At 60.2% G+C, this 15,512-nt stretch overlaps 1 protein-coding gene across 3 annotated transcripts in view; it reads left to right on the top strand.

Annotated features, from left to right (window-relative positions):
• LOC123934922 (serine/threonine-protein phosphatase 2A regulatory subunit B'' subunit beta-like) overlaps positions 1 to 15,512 on the top strand; it is a 38,635-nt gene that overhangs the window by 10,239 nt on the left and 12,884 nt on the right. For 2 of the 3 annotated variants that reach the window (XM_045995156.1, XM_045995157.1), the window contains exon 2: positions 4,653 to 4,838. In XM_045995156.1, the coding sequence (XP_045851112.1) occupies positions 4,653 to 4,838 (186 nt within the window). Of the gene's footprint in view, positions 1 to 97; positions 766 to 4,652; positions 4,839 to 15,512 lie in introns of those variants that run through there. The other variant, XM_045995155.1, reaches the window with a different exon arrangement.

Here is a 15,512-nt window from a genome sequence, read left to right as displayed (position 1 = left end):
AGCTTTGCTCCTGCACCCGTCCCCTGCATCTCCGTGAACCTGTGTGTGCAGAGACTGCATGACCGCGAACCTGTGCACGTGGAGAGACTCTGCGTGTCTGTGAACCCTTGCGTGCAGACAGAGACCGGTGTGTCCGCGAACCCATGCTGGCAGATGGAGGCTCTACGTGTCCACGAACCCGTGTGCGGACGGAGACCGGCGTGTCTGCAAATCCGTGTGCGCGGATGGAGACTTTATGTCTCCACGAACCCATGCGTGCGGGCAGGCACGGTCCGCAAACCCGTGTGTGCTGACAGAGACCCCACGTGTCCGCAAATTCCTGTGTGCAGAGACCCCGCAAGTCCGTGAACCCGTGTGCAGAGACGGAGACCCCGCATGTCTGCGAGCCCATTTGCGAGGTTCGACGGATCGAGACCCTGCGAGTCCGCAAACCGGGGTCCGCCGACAGCTCACTTTTCACTGTGTTTTGCATTTGTTCTGGTCGCAGGGACCACCTCCCAGCGGTCGACCTCCCGCGGCCGAGCTGCAGGTTGCACGGCCCTGCCCCGGGGCCGCCCTGGCCGGTGCGGGGTTGCCTCTCCAGAACGTGCCCGCCGTCTGATTCCTTGCCACGCTGAAGAGGACCCCATTGCGCTGTGTTTCATCCCGGCCGTTTTGGAGGATGTGCTGGTGGTGTCTGGTGTCCGGCGGTTCCGTTCTCCGGTGCCTGCGCAAGATTCCCTCTGCCAGCGCTGCGTGGGGAGCACGGGGAGCCCAGGACTCAGGGTGCGCCTCTGCACGCGCCCACGACCCCCTGCCCCCCTGCCCCGCTCTGGGCGGCCTTCTGACCTCTGCCTCCCGTCCCCCCGCTTCCCCACACCTGTCCTCAGCTGTGCTCCGTCCCCCCCCCGCCGTCCCCCAGCGGGTGTTGTCTGTGAATCTCTGCCGTGTTGCTGGGGCCCGTGTTCCGTCCACTCAGTCTTCCATCTTCAAGCTTCCCGCTTCTGCGATCCGAGCCCTGGCAAGCGTGTGGGTCCTGGGTCTGGTCGCGCCGGCATCGAAGCCTTGGTGGGTTCGGTTCTGCTCTGTCCCTCCTGGCGCCTTATTTGCGTGTGGACGTGCGCGTTCGGACTGGGCGTTGCTCCTTTTCCGTGGGACTTGGGGCAGTTTTACGGGTCCTGAGATGACGATGGTTTCCCGGGGCACATCTTCCTCCTTCCAGGCCGCACCAGTCTGGTGCACCGGTACGGCTTTCGGTACAGGTTTTGGGGTTATCCAGACTGATACAGGCAGGCTACGTGCAAGCACCCGGGGAGGGTCCCCCGGGAGCAGCCTGCAGGGACCTCGGCTTCTCACAGGAGTGAGCCGCAAGCCGGAGAAAGTGACGGCCGACGTGACTGAACACCACGGCTGTCGGGGAAGAGCGGACAGTGTCTGGGAGGCTCGGAAGGCGGAAAACAGTCAGTCTCGTCCTTGCTCGGGGTTCGGGGTTTATATCGGACAGGGGTAGGGTCCGAGCTCCAGCAGCAGTCCAGGGTAGCGTCCGCGCACGCGACTGTCGGGTGAGCGGTGGGTGTCCCTCCAGAAACTGTCCGGTGGGGCATCGCTGTCTGCCTCGGCCGAGGGTCGTTCCAGCTCACGTCCTGCAACATGGTTGAGACGCGGCTCTCCTGGGCTGCTGTCCGGTGTGGGGAGCCGAGGACAGCACCCAGAGACTGAGTCCCTGTCTTGCCGCCCCGTTGAACAGGGAACAGCCGCTTCGCATACTGAGACAAGACACGGCGTGTGATACACGGCGCCTTGCAGAAGAGGGTCAGATCCCGAGCCGGACGGAGCCCTGGAGCGTCCCCGCTCCGGGATGCCGTAACGTGGTGTGCGGAACCGAGTGAGGGTCTGCCGTGGCCTGGCATTCTCAGGGCACGTTCTGCCTCGTGGCCCCCGTGGCCCCCGCTCCTGGGTGCAGCAGGACGTGGGAAGCCCATCGTTTTCGTTCCTTGGGGTCAGGCGTCAGTGGGCACTTATTTCTGGCCGATTCTTCTCATGGGAGCGGCAGCTCTCTGGGACCTCCGCTCAGGGGGCAGCCCCCTTCCAGGACCCTGCATGTTGCGTCCAGACCCCTGAGCTCATCGGCAGGGCCGCGAAGAGGTGGTCGTTTCCGCCGCACGGACGCCACTGGCTTCACCGGGTTTCCCTTCTGGGTGTCTGTGGCCCGAGGGTGCCTTCCTCTCCTGGTGGGGCGGGGCATGGGTGCTCTTAAATGTCCATCAGGCCCTCTGTGGGGTGCTTGGAGGGACTCTGAGCAGAAGGGCTGGTCTGGGCACCTGGGATCGGACCCTGCACGGAGACAGAGCTCACCGACTCTCAGCTGCCGGACTAGACTGCTGAGGTTCCCACATCGTGGTGCCGTCGGCCTCGCGCTGTGGCGAGGGCAGACCCGTGCTTGCTCTCAGGTCCCTCGGCTCGGCTCTCAGGTCCCTCCCCTCCCAGGAGACAGGCAGGCTCCAGGTTTGGAAGGACTCAGGGCGACGCAGCCAAATGCCGCATCCTGTGACCGGTGTTCTCGAGGGTGCAGCCGCCCGAAACAAAGGGCAGGGCTGCCTGTGGGAAACCGGCTGTGCACGTGCGCTTGGGCAGCCCCTATGGAGGGGGCCTGCTCTGTGCTCGCCTGCGGGCAGCCTCGCTCCCTCTGCTTGGGGGCAGCGGCAGACTGGAGCCTGGTGAGCCCTGAGGACGCCGGTGAAGAGGCCGCAGGTCGGACGGAGGAAGGGCAGGGGCGCGGGGTTCTGCCTGGAGCATTGACGCTCTGTGTGCGGATGGGGGAAGGCATGGGGAGGGGTGTTCTCTGCTCAGGGTGACCTCTTGACCTCCTGTGACCCCTCCGGGGAGGCGCCGCGGGACGGGGGTGAGTGGATTCTGTGGCCGGCGGGATCCGAGTGGGGTGTTTGGTGACGTGCTGTGTGGTGGGGTCAGGGATGGTGTGTGCAAAGGCCCCGAGGCAGGCAGTGACGGGTGTGTGCCAGAACCCAACACACCCGCCCCTTCCCGGGTGCCGTGGTTCTCCGCCCTCCTGAGCAGGAACCCTTCTCCTGCGCCAGGGTTTTGGAAGGGGAGGGTGGCGACTGCGGACGGAAGGCTCCCGCCGACGGGGAGACGGTGCCGCCGCGGAGATGGTGTTTGCACAGGGGAGACGGAGACGGACACCCGTGGCCCCCAGGCTCCCTCGTCCATCGAGCCTGCGTTTGTGGCCCCTCCCCACCCCGCTCCCTCCCTCCTCTCTCCTCCCCCCTCCCTCAACTCCCCTTCCCTCCCCTCCCTCTGTCCCTTTCCCTCCTCCCCTCCCCCCTTCCTGCCTTGTCTCCCCTTCCCTCCCCCCTCCCCCACCCGCTGCACTGAGCTCCCCCTGGTCTGCGTCTCTCCGTGCAGCGCTGCACACACTTGCTCTCCCTACGGGGGTCGGCGGCCCTGGAGGCTGGACACTGGACACCAACAGAGTCGGCTCCCGTGGTGGCTGAACAGAGGCTGCGTCTCGTGCAGACGTGCGTCAGTCTGGGGGGGCTCTGAGCCCTGGCAAGTGCAGGGAATGGTCTGATGACGGACCTGACGTGTGACTGGAGAAGACACAGGACTGTCCCTGACGTGTGACTGAGGAAGACACAGGACTGTCCCTGACGTGTGACTGAGGGGGTACAGGTCCGTCCTGACGTGTGACCCAGGACAGCGGGGACCGACCCTGGTGTGTGACTGAGGATAACAGAAGACTGTCTCGGAGGTGTGACCGGGGAGCACAGGGACTGTGTGCTGGGTCATGACCGGGGAGCACGGGGACCGTCGTGGACTGTGACCGGGGAGCACAGGGACTGTGTGCTGGGCCGTGACCGGGGAGCACGGGGACCGTCATGGACTACGACCTGGGTGCACGGGGACTGGACTGTGTGCTGGGTCATGACCGGGGAGCACGGGGACCATCGTGGACTGTGACCGGGGAGCATGGGGACCGGACTGTGTGCTGGGTCGTGACCAGGGAGCACAGGGACTGTTGTGGACTGTGACCAGGGAGTACGGGGACCGGACTGTGTGCTGGGCCGTTACCGGGGAGCACAGGGACCATCATGGACTGCGACCAGGGAGCAGGGGGACCGTAAGCTGTGGCTTGTGTGCTGTCCTCTCTGTGGCGAGGACATGGCTGTGGGCCAGGTTCTGTCTGCGAGGCGCCCACAGGTTGGCGTGGTGGGCGTGTCCCGCTCCAGGACGGGCACCGTGGGCACGGGTGACCCCCTGTGTACGCAGCACACGTGAGCTCAGCCGTTCCGGCACCACTCATGCCCGTTAGTGGCCGTCTGGCTGGTCCTGACCCCCCGGAGGTCGGGCAGGTTCTCCACAAGCCCGTGTGCCAGCCCGTCCGTCAGTCTGGGCGTCCCCAGTCCCTGTCCTGAGGGGTCACACCCAAGGCAGGCCTGGAGGAGGCTCGGCGGCATGGGGCCCACGGTGGACGTGGTGCCCGCTTGTGGGCTGTGTGAACCCCTGCAAGCATCGTCTGCGGTCGCGTGTCCCAATTCGGGTCCGATGTGGTGCGCTGCAGTTACTTTCCAGCGGGTCACTGCTACTGTGCGTGAGTGCGAAGACACGGGGGGCTTACAGGTTCTCACGCCGGTGCCGTCTGCTTTCCGTCCTAGGTTCAGACGAAGAAGGAGGAGCCCCTGCCGCCCGCCACGAGCCGAAACATTCCCACGTTCTACTTTCCTAGAGGCCGTCCCAAGGACACGGTGAACATAGATGCCGTCATTGCCAAGATCGAATGCACCTTCGCGCAGTTCCCCCACGAGAGAGCCACCATGGAGGACATGGGCCGAGTGGCCAAGGTGGGCCCCACGTGGTGCAGCTGGGCTGCTCTGGTCCCTACCTGCTTCCGCTCCGAGGCGCAAGTCGGGATGCTGGGAACGTTGGTCCTCCACCCCAAAGGACGTACGGCCCGGGTCACGGTCTGGGCCAGCGAGGGTGAATGCCTGTGTCTTCCCGGGAGCGTCCCCGGAGGCTGAGCGCAGGCCTTCCGTGCCCCCACGTGGCCCCGTGCCTGTGCTGTGCGAGCTGCCGTTCCTCCGGAGTGCGTGAGCGCGCGGCCACGGTCCGTGTGTGCTCTGTGCGGTGTGTGACTCTCAGCTCAGCCGCCATGTGTCACACTGCGTTCCTGTCCGGACGGCGTGTCCCTGGAATGTCCGTGTTGATGCATGCATGTGGGACATTGCCCGGGCAGTGTCCGTGCGCCGTCCCGCCAGGGCGTCCTCCCCAGTTACTCAGGCGTCCCCCCACGAGTGCTGTGTTCCGGACCCGCCTCTCGATGCCCGCCGCCACCGCAGTGCGCTTGCAGGAACAGGGGACGCCTCACCCTCCCCAGTCGCAGAGCCCAGATTGGCTCCGTGGCAGCACAGCGGCGAGCTCGAGGCAGCAGTGAGGGTTCCTGGTGGCCCAGCCCATCGTGCTCTCCGAGTGGCCGTCAACTGCACCTGGGCGCCTCCTGGCTTGTGACTTGGCCTGTCCGCGGGGCCCATGGTGGTCGCGCTGCAGGAGAAGGTGGTTGTCAGCTCAGCGTGCAGTGTTCCCCAGGGTCTGAGCGTGTTCCTTGTTCACTTCTGTGTGGCCGGCCTCCTGCTTTCTCTTTCCCTGTCCCTCTCCCATGCCCTTGTGTCGTGGGGTTCGTCTCGGTGATCCGGAAGCCAGCGCTCTGCGTTTTGTGCAGCATGAGAACGTTCTCTGTGGCCACCGGGTAGCCTGGTGCGTAGGTGGCTCTGGAACGCCGTCGTCTCCGGCCACCAGGTCGCCTGGTGCGTGCACGGGGGGAAAATGTTCTCCTTTGGGGCCCCCCGGTCGCCGGGTGCGTGCGCGGTGCAGGAACGTCCTCCTTTTTGGCAGCCGGGTAGCCTGGTGCGTGCGCGGCGCGGGAATGTTCTCCTCCGGGGCCGACGGGTAGCCCGGTGCATGCGCCGCGCCGGAACATTCTCCTCTAGCTGCTAAATAGCTTCGTGTACCTTTTGCTTCCCTTGTTTGGGGTTTGCCTTTCCATCTGTCTCGCCGTCAGTGAGACACAGTTCACGCACCACACGGGCCAGCCTTTTATTTATTTATTTTTTTTTTAAGATTTTATTTATTTATTTGACAGAGAGAGAGATCACAAGTAGGCAGAGAGGCAGGCAGAGAGAGAGGAGGAAGCAGGCTCCCTGAGGAGCAGAGAGCCCGATGCGGGGCTCGATCCCAGGACCCTGAGATCATGACCTGAGCCGAAGGCAGCGGCTTAATCCACGGAGCCTCCCCGGCGCAGCACTCAGTGGTGTTCACGTCCTCAGAGCTGTGCAGTCGTCCCCATGCTTTGTTTTAGGACACAGTCTTCCCTCTGACACGGCTGCCTGCCTCCCTCCATGCTGCTCCGTAGGAAGCCACTGCCCTGCTTCCTGTCTCTGTGCATCGGCCCGTTTTGCACATCTCGTACACACAGTTTCCCAAGTGGGACTCCTTGTGTGGAGCGTCTGTTCAGAACGCGCTCCCATGTTCGCACGCGTCTGCACCTCCTTCTTTTCTCTGACGTCCGATGTTTATCCAGCCAGCCGTTCGCGGATGTTTCTGTTGTTCTGGCTGCTGAGAACATGCACCCAGAGGTGTCTTGTGCCCACATGACCTTTCTCTTGGGTGCGCAGCCGGGAGTGGTCGTGCGGGGTCAGGCGGAAATGCTGTGCAGCTGCTTGTGGGACCATGACCACGTCTCCAAACACCCGCACCATTTCCGTGCCCACCGGCAGTGAAAGAGGTTGCGTGCTGTCCTCTTCTGGGATGCGAGACGCTGACCCTGGTGTGTGTGCGCTGCTCTCTCATTCTGGGATTGACGTGTGGTTCTCTTGCCGACTGACGATCGTGTGCATCTCTTCCCGTGCGTGTTGGCCGTTTGTACATCTCTGCACACGTGTCTGTTCGCATCCTTTGCCCATTTCTCGGTTGTCGTGCCGTTGTTGAACTCTAAGAATGCTTTGTGTGTCATAGACGCAAGTCTGTGATCAGATGCGTGGTGCACACATATTTCCTCCCCATGGCTGTGTCATTGTACACGTTTGGGTGGCATTTAGGTTTTCATCGTGACATGCTTCCTTTTATCTGCTTTTACATTTGTTTCTTGTGCTTTTGGTGTCCTGTTGGAGAAATCCTCACCAAATCTAAGGTCATGAAGATTTATTCTTTCTTTTCCGGCGGGTTGTCTAGTTCCACCTCTTACGCGTGTGTCTTGGGTTTGTTTCAAGTTGGCGTTTGTCAGGAGCAACGTTGGGGCACAACTTCGTCTTCTCCGTGTGCAGATCAAGGCGTCCTGGCACCATGTCTGGAGAGGATGTGTCTTTCCACATGGACTGGTCTCCCTCATGGGAAATGAGTTGATCGTGAAATGAGGGTTTATCGCTGGATTCTCAGTTCATTGCATAGACCCGAATTTCCATTTTTCAGCCAAGACAATACCGTCTTCATCACCGTTGCTTGGTAGTAGGTTTTCAGACAGGGAAGTGTAGCTCCTCCGATTCGTTCTTGCTCAGGATTGCCGGGGCTCCCTGGGGCTCCTTGTCACGCCGTGTGATTTCTAGGGTCAGCTCGTTGGTTTCTGCAGAGAGGCCAGCAGCTCCCCTGATACGGGTCATGTTGGTCTGTACATCAGTTCGCAGACCGCGCCATCTTCATGTTCCGTCTTCTCATCCACGTCCAGAAGCTTCTCTCCCTGTAATTACCCTTTTCCTTTCAGAAGCACTCTGTGGTTTTAAGTGTGCTTTGCACGCCTTTTGTTGAATGGGTTCAGAGCTTTTATTCTTTTGGGTGGTTTACCCTGGGATTGTTTCCTAAACGTGATGTTCAGGTTGTTCATTGCAAGTGTGTAAAAATGCAGTTGACTGTTGTGTGTTCCTCTCGTGTCCCGTGTCCTCGTGAACTCACATATGTCTTGTGACGCCGTTTGGAGGATCCGTGAACGTTCCATAGAGTAGGAACCGACAAGCAGGAATCGGTGGGCTTCTTCCTTCCCAGTGTGTGCGTCTGCTGTTCCGTCCCCATGTCTGCCTGCTGTGGGAGGCCTCCCGCGCGGCTCTGGGGAGAAGGAGTGTGGGGTCTCCTGTGTCACTGCCACTGTTATGGGGAAAGTATCCGCTCCTCCACCACGAAACGTGCTGTCGCTGTGAGCTTTTCACAGCCCCTTTGTCAGGCTGAGGACGTTTCTTTCCATTGCTTGTGTGCTGAGTGTTTATTTGGAAAGGGTGTTGGATTGGTCCCAGCTTTTTCTGCATCTGCGCGGATGGCTTTGGTGTTTCTTTCTGCTGATACAGTGTATTCTGCGATACAGCTGCGATACAGCTGGTCTTCCCAGCACTAAACCAACCTTGCATTCCTGGAATACGTCCCCTGTGGCCCAGGTGCATAGTCGTTTTTCTACGTTCTTGGATTCTGTTTGCTCGGATTTTGTTGACGATTTTTGCTCCGTTCACATTCATAAAAAGCACTGATTGCAGTTTTGTGACTCCTTTGTCTGCTTTTGATGTTAGAGTAATACTTGTCTCCGAGCATGAGTTCAGAAATGTTTTCTTCCTTTGTGAATTAGGCTCGTAAAGTTTCTTTTAAGTGTTGTTTTAGAAGTGTGCAAAAACATGCATGGTTCCAAGGCCAAACCCCCAAATCATTTATATTCAGAGAAGTACACATTCTGTGCCTGTTTCCCCGTGTTCTTTTCCTCTGCCCAGAAGGAATGGTGGTCACAGTTTTGGTTTACTGTTTTGTTTTTCAGTACGAGCAAACGTATGGACATAAACATATGTTACGAAATGCGCACATAATATGGAAATGTACATACATAAGTAATTTCATGCTGTGCTGAGGTAGAAAGTAGCACGCTGTCCTGCACGTGGGTATTTTCGCAGCGAACATGGTATCGTGGCGCTCATGCCGTGTCTGTCCACGTGGTCCTCGCTTTGTACCATAGCATGGACTGTAAACGCTACTGACCATGCAAGCCGAAGCTATGCAGGTCTGTGTTATCCGGGGGGAAGTCACAAGTGTTCTGGAACTTTTAAAACATGTTTGTCAAGACATTAGAAACTTTCCTATCATTTCTTATAAATGCATGGGGACATGGAAAAAAACAGACCAATTTTTGTTGCCCTGTCAGTTAAAACGTTAGAAATTCTAAAGGCTGGTGTTGCACTTCTTTGTAAAACATTAGCAAATGATGCTTGAGTGGGGCTCGTCCCTGCATCGCCTGGTGTATGGTAACGTGAGCCCCTCTTCTGTGCCTGGCTCTGGTCCTGCTCCTGAGTCTGGCTCACTTCCAACCTTGTGCCCTTTGTGCTTTCAATGTTGTGAAATGTCTCAGAGAGTTCCCTTCCGTGAAGCTTGTTTCTGGAGTCACGTGCTCTGGGACGCACCTGACTTTCCCTCACAGCCTCGTCTGTGTCGATCATTGGCTCTCGCTGACTTCTCTGGCTCCACACGCACGGCTCCTCGCCCCGTGCCAGCAGCAGGGTTCCCGCGGTCAGCGTTCCTCTGTGGTCCTTCACGTTCCCACGGATCCCGCACGCGCCCTGTCATGTCTCTTCCAGAACTCGGCCAGCAAACTGCCCGATGTCCGGCTGCAGCGTCAGTTACCTGTGAGAACGTCCCTCCGAGACGGTGGGCTTTACCAGAGCTGAGATCGCTTGGCCCCTTGGCTGGGGAAGAAGCTGGTTTTGGTGGTAAGAAGCAGATTTTCCCATTTTCACTGAAGCGTCCAGGAGACCCAGGGTGACGCGGCACATTGCGCAGCCCGGAGAGAACTTGCAGCGCCGACTTACTTTCTTACGGTGGCGTGAGTGGTGGGAGCCGGGCACACAGAGCCACGCACCGTGCTGTCTGCCTGAGCCAGATAACACGCACGGTGCCGGGTCCTTCACAAAGAACTCGGGCTTTTTATGCTTCTTGTTCGTCGCAGACGGACTCAGGGAGCTACGGTGACTCCCGTAGTTCCCTCACACGTCTGTGCCGCCGAAATTAAAACACGAACGTGTTTGCGTGGGCACTGGCAGGATTCCCTGTGCTCTGAGCACAGCCAGGGCTTTGTGGTTCGTGCCCCTTCCTTCCTGCAGAGGCGCAGCACTCCGCTGTGGGGAGAGCCGTGTCTGCATTCACCCTCCGCACAGGGAGGCCGCCGGCCCGTCGTGGGGACCTGCGGACGGACGCAGGGAGGGGCCGTCGGTCCATCGTGGGGACGTGCAGAAATAGGGAGGGGCCGCCGGTTCCTCGTGGGGGCACAGGGAGTGTCCGCGGGACCCTCAGGGGACAGTGCAGCAAACATCGGATGTGCGCATCCTTTCACATCCCGTTCCTGTGTCTCGGGAAGGTTGCGTAGGCAGGGTTAGTGGGTGACAGGACACACACACCTGGGATACTGTCTCGTGGTCCCACGTTCCCCTCCGTAAGGGCTGTGCCGTCTCAACCCTCAGGGTCAGCGTACGGATGATGGCCGGACTGACTCGTCATCTGCCCGAGCTGCGAACGCGGTCTCGTGCCTGCAGTCTGGCGGTCAGATGCGCGAGAAAGGGCATCCAGGGCCATCTGGTCCCCATTTCTGTCGATGTGTGGACACATTATGGTGGAATTTCAGCGAAGGTTGTTCCGTGAGATGTGTGCATAGTTCCTGTGTGCGTTGCTGTTCTCCCCCGGCCGCGGTGCACGGCTCTCTGCGCAGAAAGTTTTACTCCTTCCGGCGTGGACATCCCTCGGTGTTGGCTCTGCTTGGGATTTTAATTTGTTCAGTAAATTTTCACCAATTCATGTTCTCAAACGGTTGTTTGTATAACTTACACATTTATTGCTTGAACATCTTTCCTCTTCTCGTATCGTTTTCAAAACCTGTACCAGATCTGGGTGTGTGGCCTTCGTTTGTGGGGTTATTTACTTCTGCTTCCTTCCTTGTCTGTTCCCCATGGAGATGGATTTTCGTTGTCTCTCGGATGAGCTTCCGTCCGCTCCGTGGGTTACGGCTTTCTTTTCTCATCTCACGGTTCCTGCTCTCACGTGTGTCACTCTCTGGTGGTTTTTCCCGTTCCGTCATTCCCTCCTCGCTTCCAGAACGACCCACCCCTTCTTGTTCTGGTTATGGACGTAGAGTGTTCGTACAGCAAGATTCCCAGTGTGACGAGTCCAACGTGCTAAATCCTGGCCCATGCGCCCATGCGCCACCTCGTCAGGCAGGGAGCCCCATCGCGGCTGCGAGACGGTCCTTGCAGCCGGTCCCATCCCTGCCTTCCCGGCCGTGTCACACACACACGTGGTCCGGTGTTGCGGTTTTGCCTGTGCAGGAATGTCACGTGACGAGAACCGTGCAGTGCACTGTCCTCGGTGTCTGCTGTCTTTGGCACCGAATAATTGTACTGTTCTCCCCAGCAGAGGCACCGAGTACCAGACGGTGGCCCGTGTGTGCACGCTCTGTGACTTACGTGTTTCCCAGTGGGAGACGCTTTGTTGTATCTGTTGTGTTTTGTGAGTAGAGCTGCTGTTGTGTGTGCGCGTGCAAGACTCGTGCGCACGTCTGCCTGTCTCAGAGCAAACGCGCAGACTTGAACTGTTGGTGGCTGATTTTGTACGAAGCTGCGGAGCTGCTCTCCGGAGTGGCTGTCTGTCCACGTCTCCGGCCCGCGGTGCTCGAGGGCACCGGTTCTCACGTGACCTCACCGGCACTCAGTTTCCACACGTGGCCGGTTCAGCCGTCCTCCCACGTGTGCGCGTGTAGGTCATCGCGGCGTCACGTCCCCCGTGATTTTGTTGAACAGCTTCTCACGCGTGCGTTTCTCACAGTCCATCTTTCTTCCGTTCCGGAGCGTCCTTGAGGTGTGACTCGTCTGTGACACACAGCCCGTGGTTCCCGTGCGTGACCTGAGGAGCTGGGACGTATGTGTTCCCTGGAAACTAGGCAGAGTCCAGACGACACACTCTTCCGACCTGCCCAGACTCTGCCCTTTTCCAGGCCACCCCTCTCGTGCGCAGGCTGCCGCGGGACCTCGGTCACGGTGGGGGAGGCGAGTTCCCTGGAATCGTTCATGAACAGAATGAGACAGTGGATGCTTCTTTATTGTGGCAAAACGTGCGTAACATGCCGTCGGCATCTTCACCCCACGAAAGTAGAATTCAGACACACTTAAGACACGTACGGTGTTTCGCAGGCATTACCACGGTCCGGTTCCAGAACGTTCTCATCACCTCAAGAGACCTGATTCCCTGCCCCAGGTCCTGGCACACTGTCCACTTCCTGTGTGCCTGGCTTGCTCTGTGCTGGATTTTTCGTGTCCTTGGGGTCCCTCGTGGAGGCAGCAGGTCTCAGCACTCTGCTCGTCTTCACGGCCAAGTAATATGCGTCTGTGTGGGTGGACCACGTGTGTCTGCCTGTTCCCCTGTGGATGGGCGCCCGGTGCGGTCCGCTGTCCGCGACCCCGACGGACACCCTGTGAACGTGCCCGTGTCAGGATCTGTGAGGGTCCCCGTGTGCGGTGATTTTCCGGGTGCGTCTGTGTGTGCGTGCAGTTGCCGACCCAACTCTGGACTTACCGGGTTACGTGACCGTTCCGTGGTTCTCGGAGAACCTGCTCACGTGGCTTCCACAGCACCGCGGCGTTTCGCGTTCCAGCTGCACCCACGGGCCTCGGGCCCCCACGGCTGCGACGCTGCTTGCCACCGGCCACGTGTCTCTGTTCAGGCTGCGGTGACGAACCGGCACGGGCTGGGCGGTTCTGTCGCACCAAGGCCACGACGACGGACGTTCTTTCTGACGCTTCCGCACGCCGGACGTCTGTGGTCGGGGCGCGTGGGTCAGGCCTCTTCCCCGTTCACGGACGACGTCTCTGCGCAGTGTCCTCACTCGGAGGCCAGGGCTGGGGGCTCCCGGCTCCCTCGTTTCAGGGCCCTGGTCCCATTCATCCAGGTCGACCCTGGGCCGTAATGGAGCCCAAGAGCGCACGTACGCACACCCCAGCCCTGGGGCTCGACCTCCACGGGACCACTGGGGACCTGCGCCTGCAGAGCTCGGCACCCTCTGCTGGAGCACGGGCCGACCACCCCGTCGTACCCGTTTCCCACGGTCCTCACCACGGGCAGTCACGGGCATGTTGTGTCGCGTTCCCCACGACCAGCGTCTTGGACGATGAGCCCGCCCTCTCACGTGAGGATCTTACCGACGGGGTCATCAACGTCCTGTTGGGTCACGCTCCGTTTCAGGTGCTGTGGCTACGAGTGCGCGGTCAGATCTGTGCACGGAGATGGTGGGCCGTCCCCCTCCGTGCCCGGCTTGGGCCGCGCGTCTCCATCCACGAGGCCGGCCTCCTGCCGACGCCCCCCAGCACGGACGGAGGTCCTGGCCCTCCTCCGCGTGCCGACGGCTCTTTCGTCTTGGACGAGCGCAAACGTGGTGCTCTGCATGTGGGAACAGCACCGACGGGATGCAGGTCCCACGCCACGGGGACACAGGACAGAAAGCCTGCATTGTGCACACTCGGGCCCCACGACACAAACGGGAGCTCAGCCCTGCTCGCTCCAGCCCTGACGAGGGCGGAAACGCCAACACGGAAACACCGTCAGACCAGCTGCGAGCGGGCTCGGTCTCCACGCAGACAGGCCCCTCCCCCCGAGGCCGTCCTGGCCGCAGCTCACGTCTAAGCGCACTTCCCGGGACAGACGTGGAGTATTTCCATGCCGAAAGCAGAAGCAACCAGGAATCCGTCAGAGAAAGACGTCCACAGAAGCTACGAGTTTTGGAACTGGAAACAGAATCCTAAACACCGCAGCAGGCAAAGTAGAAATGACAAGTCCAGCTGCGAGCTCGCTGACGCCGAACAAACGTGAAAACACACGGCCCGTCCCTGCGTGGGAAGCCTGCGGGTTGCAGGCCACGTCGGCAGACCAAGGTGGGCCAGAACGGCCTTGTTCAGGAACCGCACAGAACATGACGATCCCGAGGGAGGTCGAAGGCAGGAAGTCCGAGAAAGCCGGAAGCCGACGTCACAGAACGTCACCAGGAAAACCATCGCGGACACCAGAAGCCCGTCCTTGGGAAAAACCAGAGAAACGGAGCACTTCCTGGTCGAGCCGGTGAAGAGCCTGGACAGAAGACGCACGTGGAGGCCTGAGGGCCTGGAGCGGCCTCACTAGAGCTCCGGAGAGAGGGACTCGTAGGCCCCGTGTCTCCCCCACAAGGTCACCACCTCGGGGCCTGGACGGACACGGGGGAGACACACGCCGTCACGGCACCCGTGAGGAACTGCGAGCAGACTCTGGCCGTACGGACGCACCGAATCGGGGAGGGCATGTGCTGTGGGGAGGGCTGTGAAGGACCATGCCCAGACCCGCAGCCCTGGGGCTGATAATTCATTATGTGTTTGTAAAAAAGTAAAAAAAATTAGATAAAAATGACACACCGAGAAGGGAAATCACAGTTAGGAACGGAACATGCCCCTCCCAGAAAGACACAACCCCAACCGCAGACGGCTTCCCTGGGGATTCCACAGAACATCTACGTCAAAGTCAAACGTGACTGCAAAGAGAACGCGCCAGAACACACACTGGGCAGGGGCGCTTCCTGAGCCGTTCCGAGAGGCCGCCCGGACAGCCCGGGAGACGAGGATTCTAAGAAGTCACGATGGCGAACCCAGGTCTTTGGTGAGCGGCGACGTAAACCCCCAACCAGACCTCGGTGGCCATAATCCAGTTCGCAGTTTCCTGGTGTGTTGTTTCTTCGTTACTGTTTCTTTGCTGGCTGGAGTCAGTGAGTGTGTTTGCACGGGATTTCTGCGTCCGTGTTGACGAGGGACGACCGGCGCACGGTCTCCTTGCGTCCTTGGCGGATTTCAGCATCTGCTGTTGGCCTCAGGACAAGAAATAGGAGACGTTCCTTGTTTAGCCCTGGAAGAGTCTGTGTGTCGCCGGAACGATTTCCTCCCGAACTAACGGGTTTGCTAGGGAGCCGCGGGGGTCTGCGCCGTTCCCGGGGAAGTTTCCAGAATCAGTGTCGCGCAGACGTTCGGCTCTGTGCGGGCTTTCGGTTGTGTCCCTTCGGGTGCGGTTCAGCCTCCGTCGGGTGGCGTGTGCCGGTCATGGTGCCGCGGCACGTGTGGGCATGAAGGAGCGGAAGTCCACTTCCCGCGTCCCTCACGCGTGTGGGGGCCGCGGGGACGGCTCACGTTGGTAACTTGTGTCCTCCGGCTCCGGCTCTGGCCGGTGCTGCGGACGGTGCTGGTTTTGTACATCTTTCAAGAACGGACTTTCGCCTTCGCGGATTTACTGTATGGCCATTGGCTTTCGTTCTCGTTCACGTGTGCCCGTGCTGGCGTTCCTTCGGGGCTGCGTTCTGCAGGTGGGGGCTCGGTACACGTGCGCACACCCCGCTCCGTGCCCGCGAGCTACGTTCCGATGGCCGGGACTTTCCGTGTCGTGTCGCACGCCCTCCCTCGTTTCTGCCGTCGGTTCCCTCCCCGCGGCCGTCGTGAGCTGCTGCTGGACTC

The sequence above is a fragment of the Meles meles genome, chromosome X (assembly GCF_922984935.1).
Source record: "Meles meles chromosome X, mMelMel3.1 paternal haplotype, whole genome shotgun sequence".
Taxonomy (NCBI): Eukaryota; Metazoa; Chordata; class Mammalia; order Carnivora; family Mustelidae; genus Meles; species Meles meles.
Note: the sequence above shows the minus strand (reverse complement) of the source record. Positions and strands in the feature narration are given on the sequence as shown.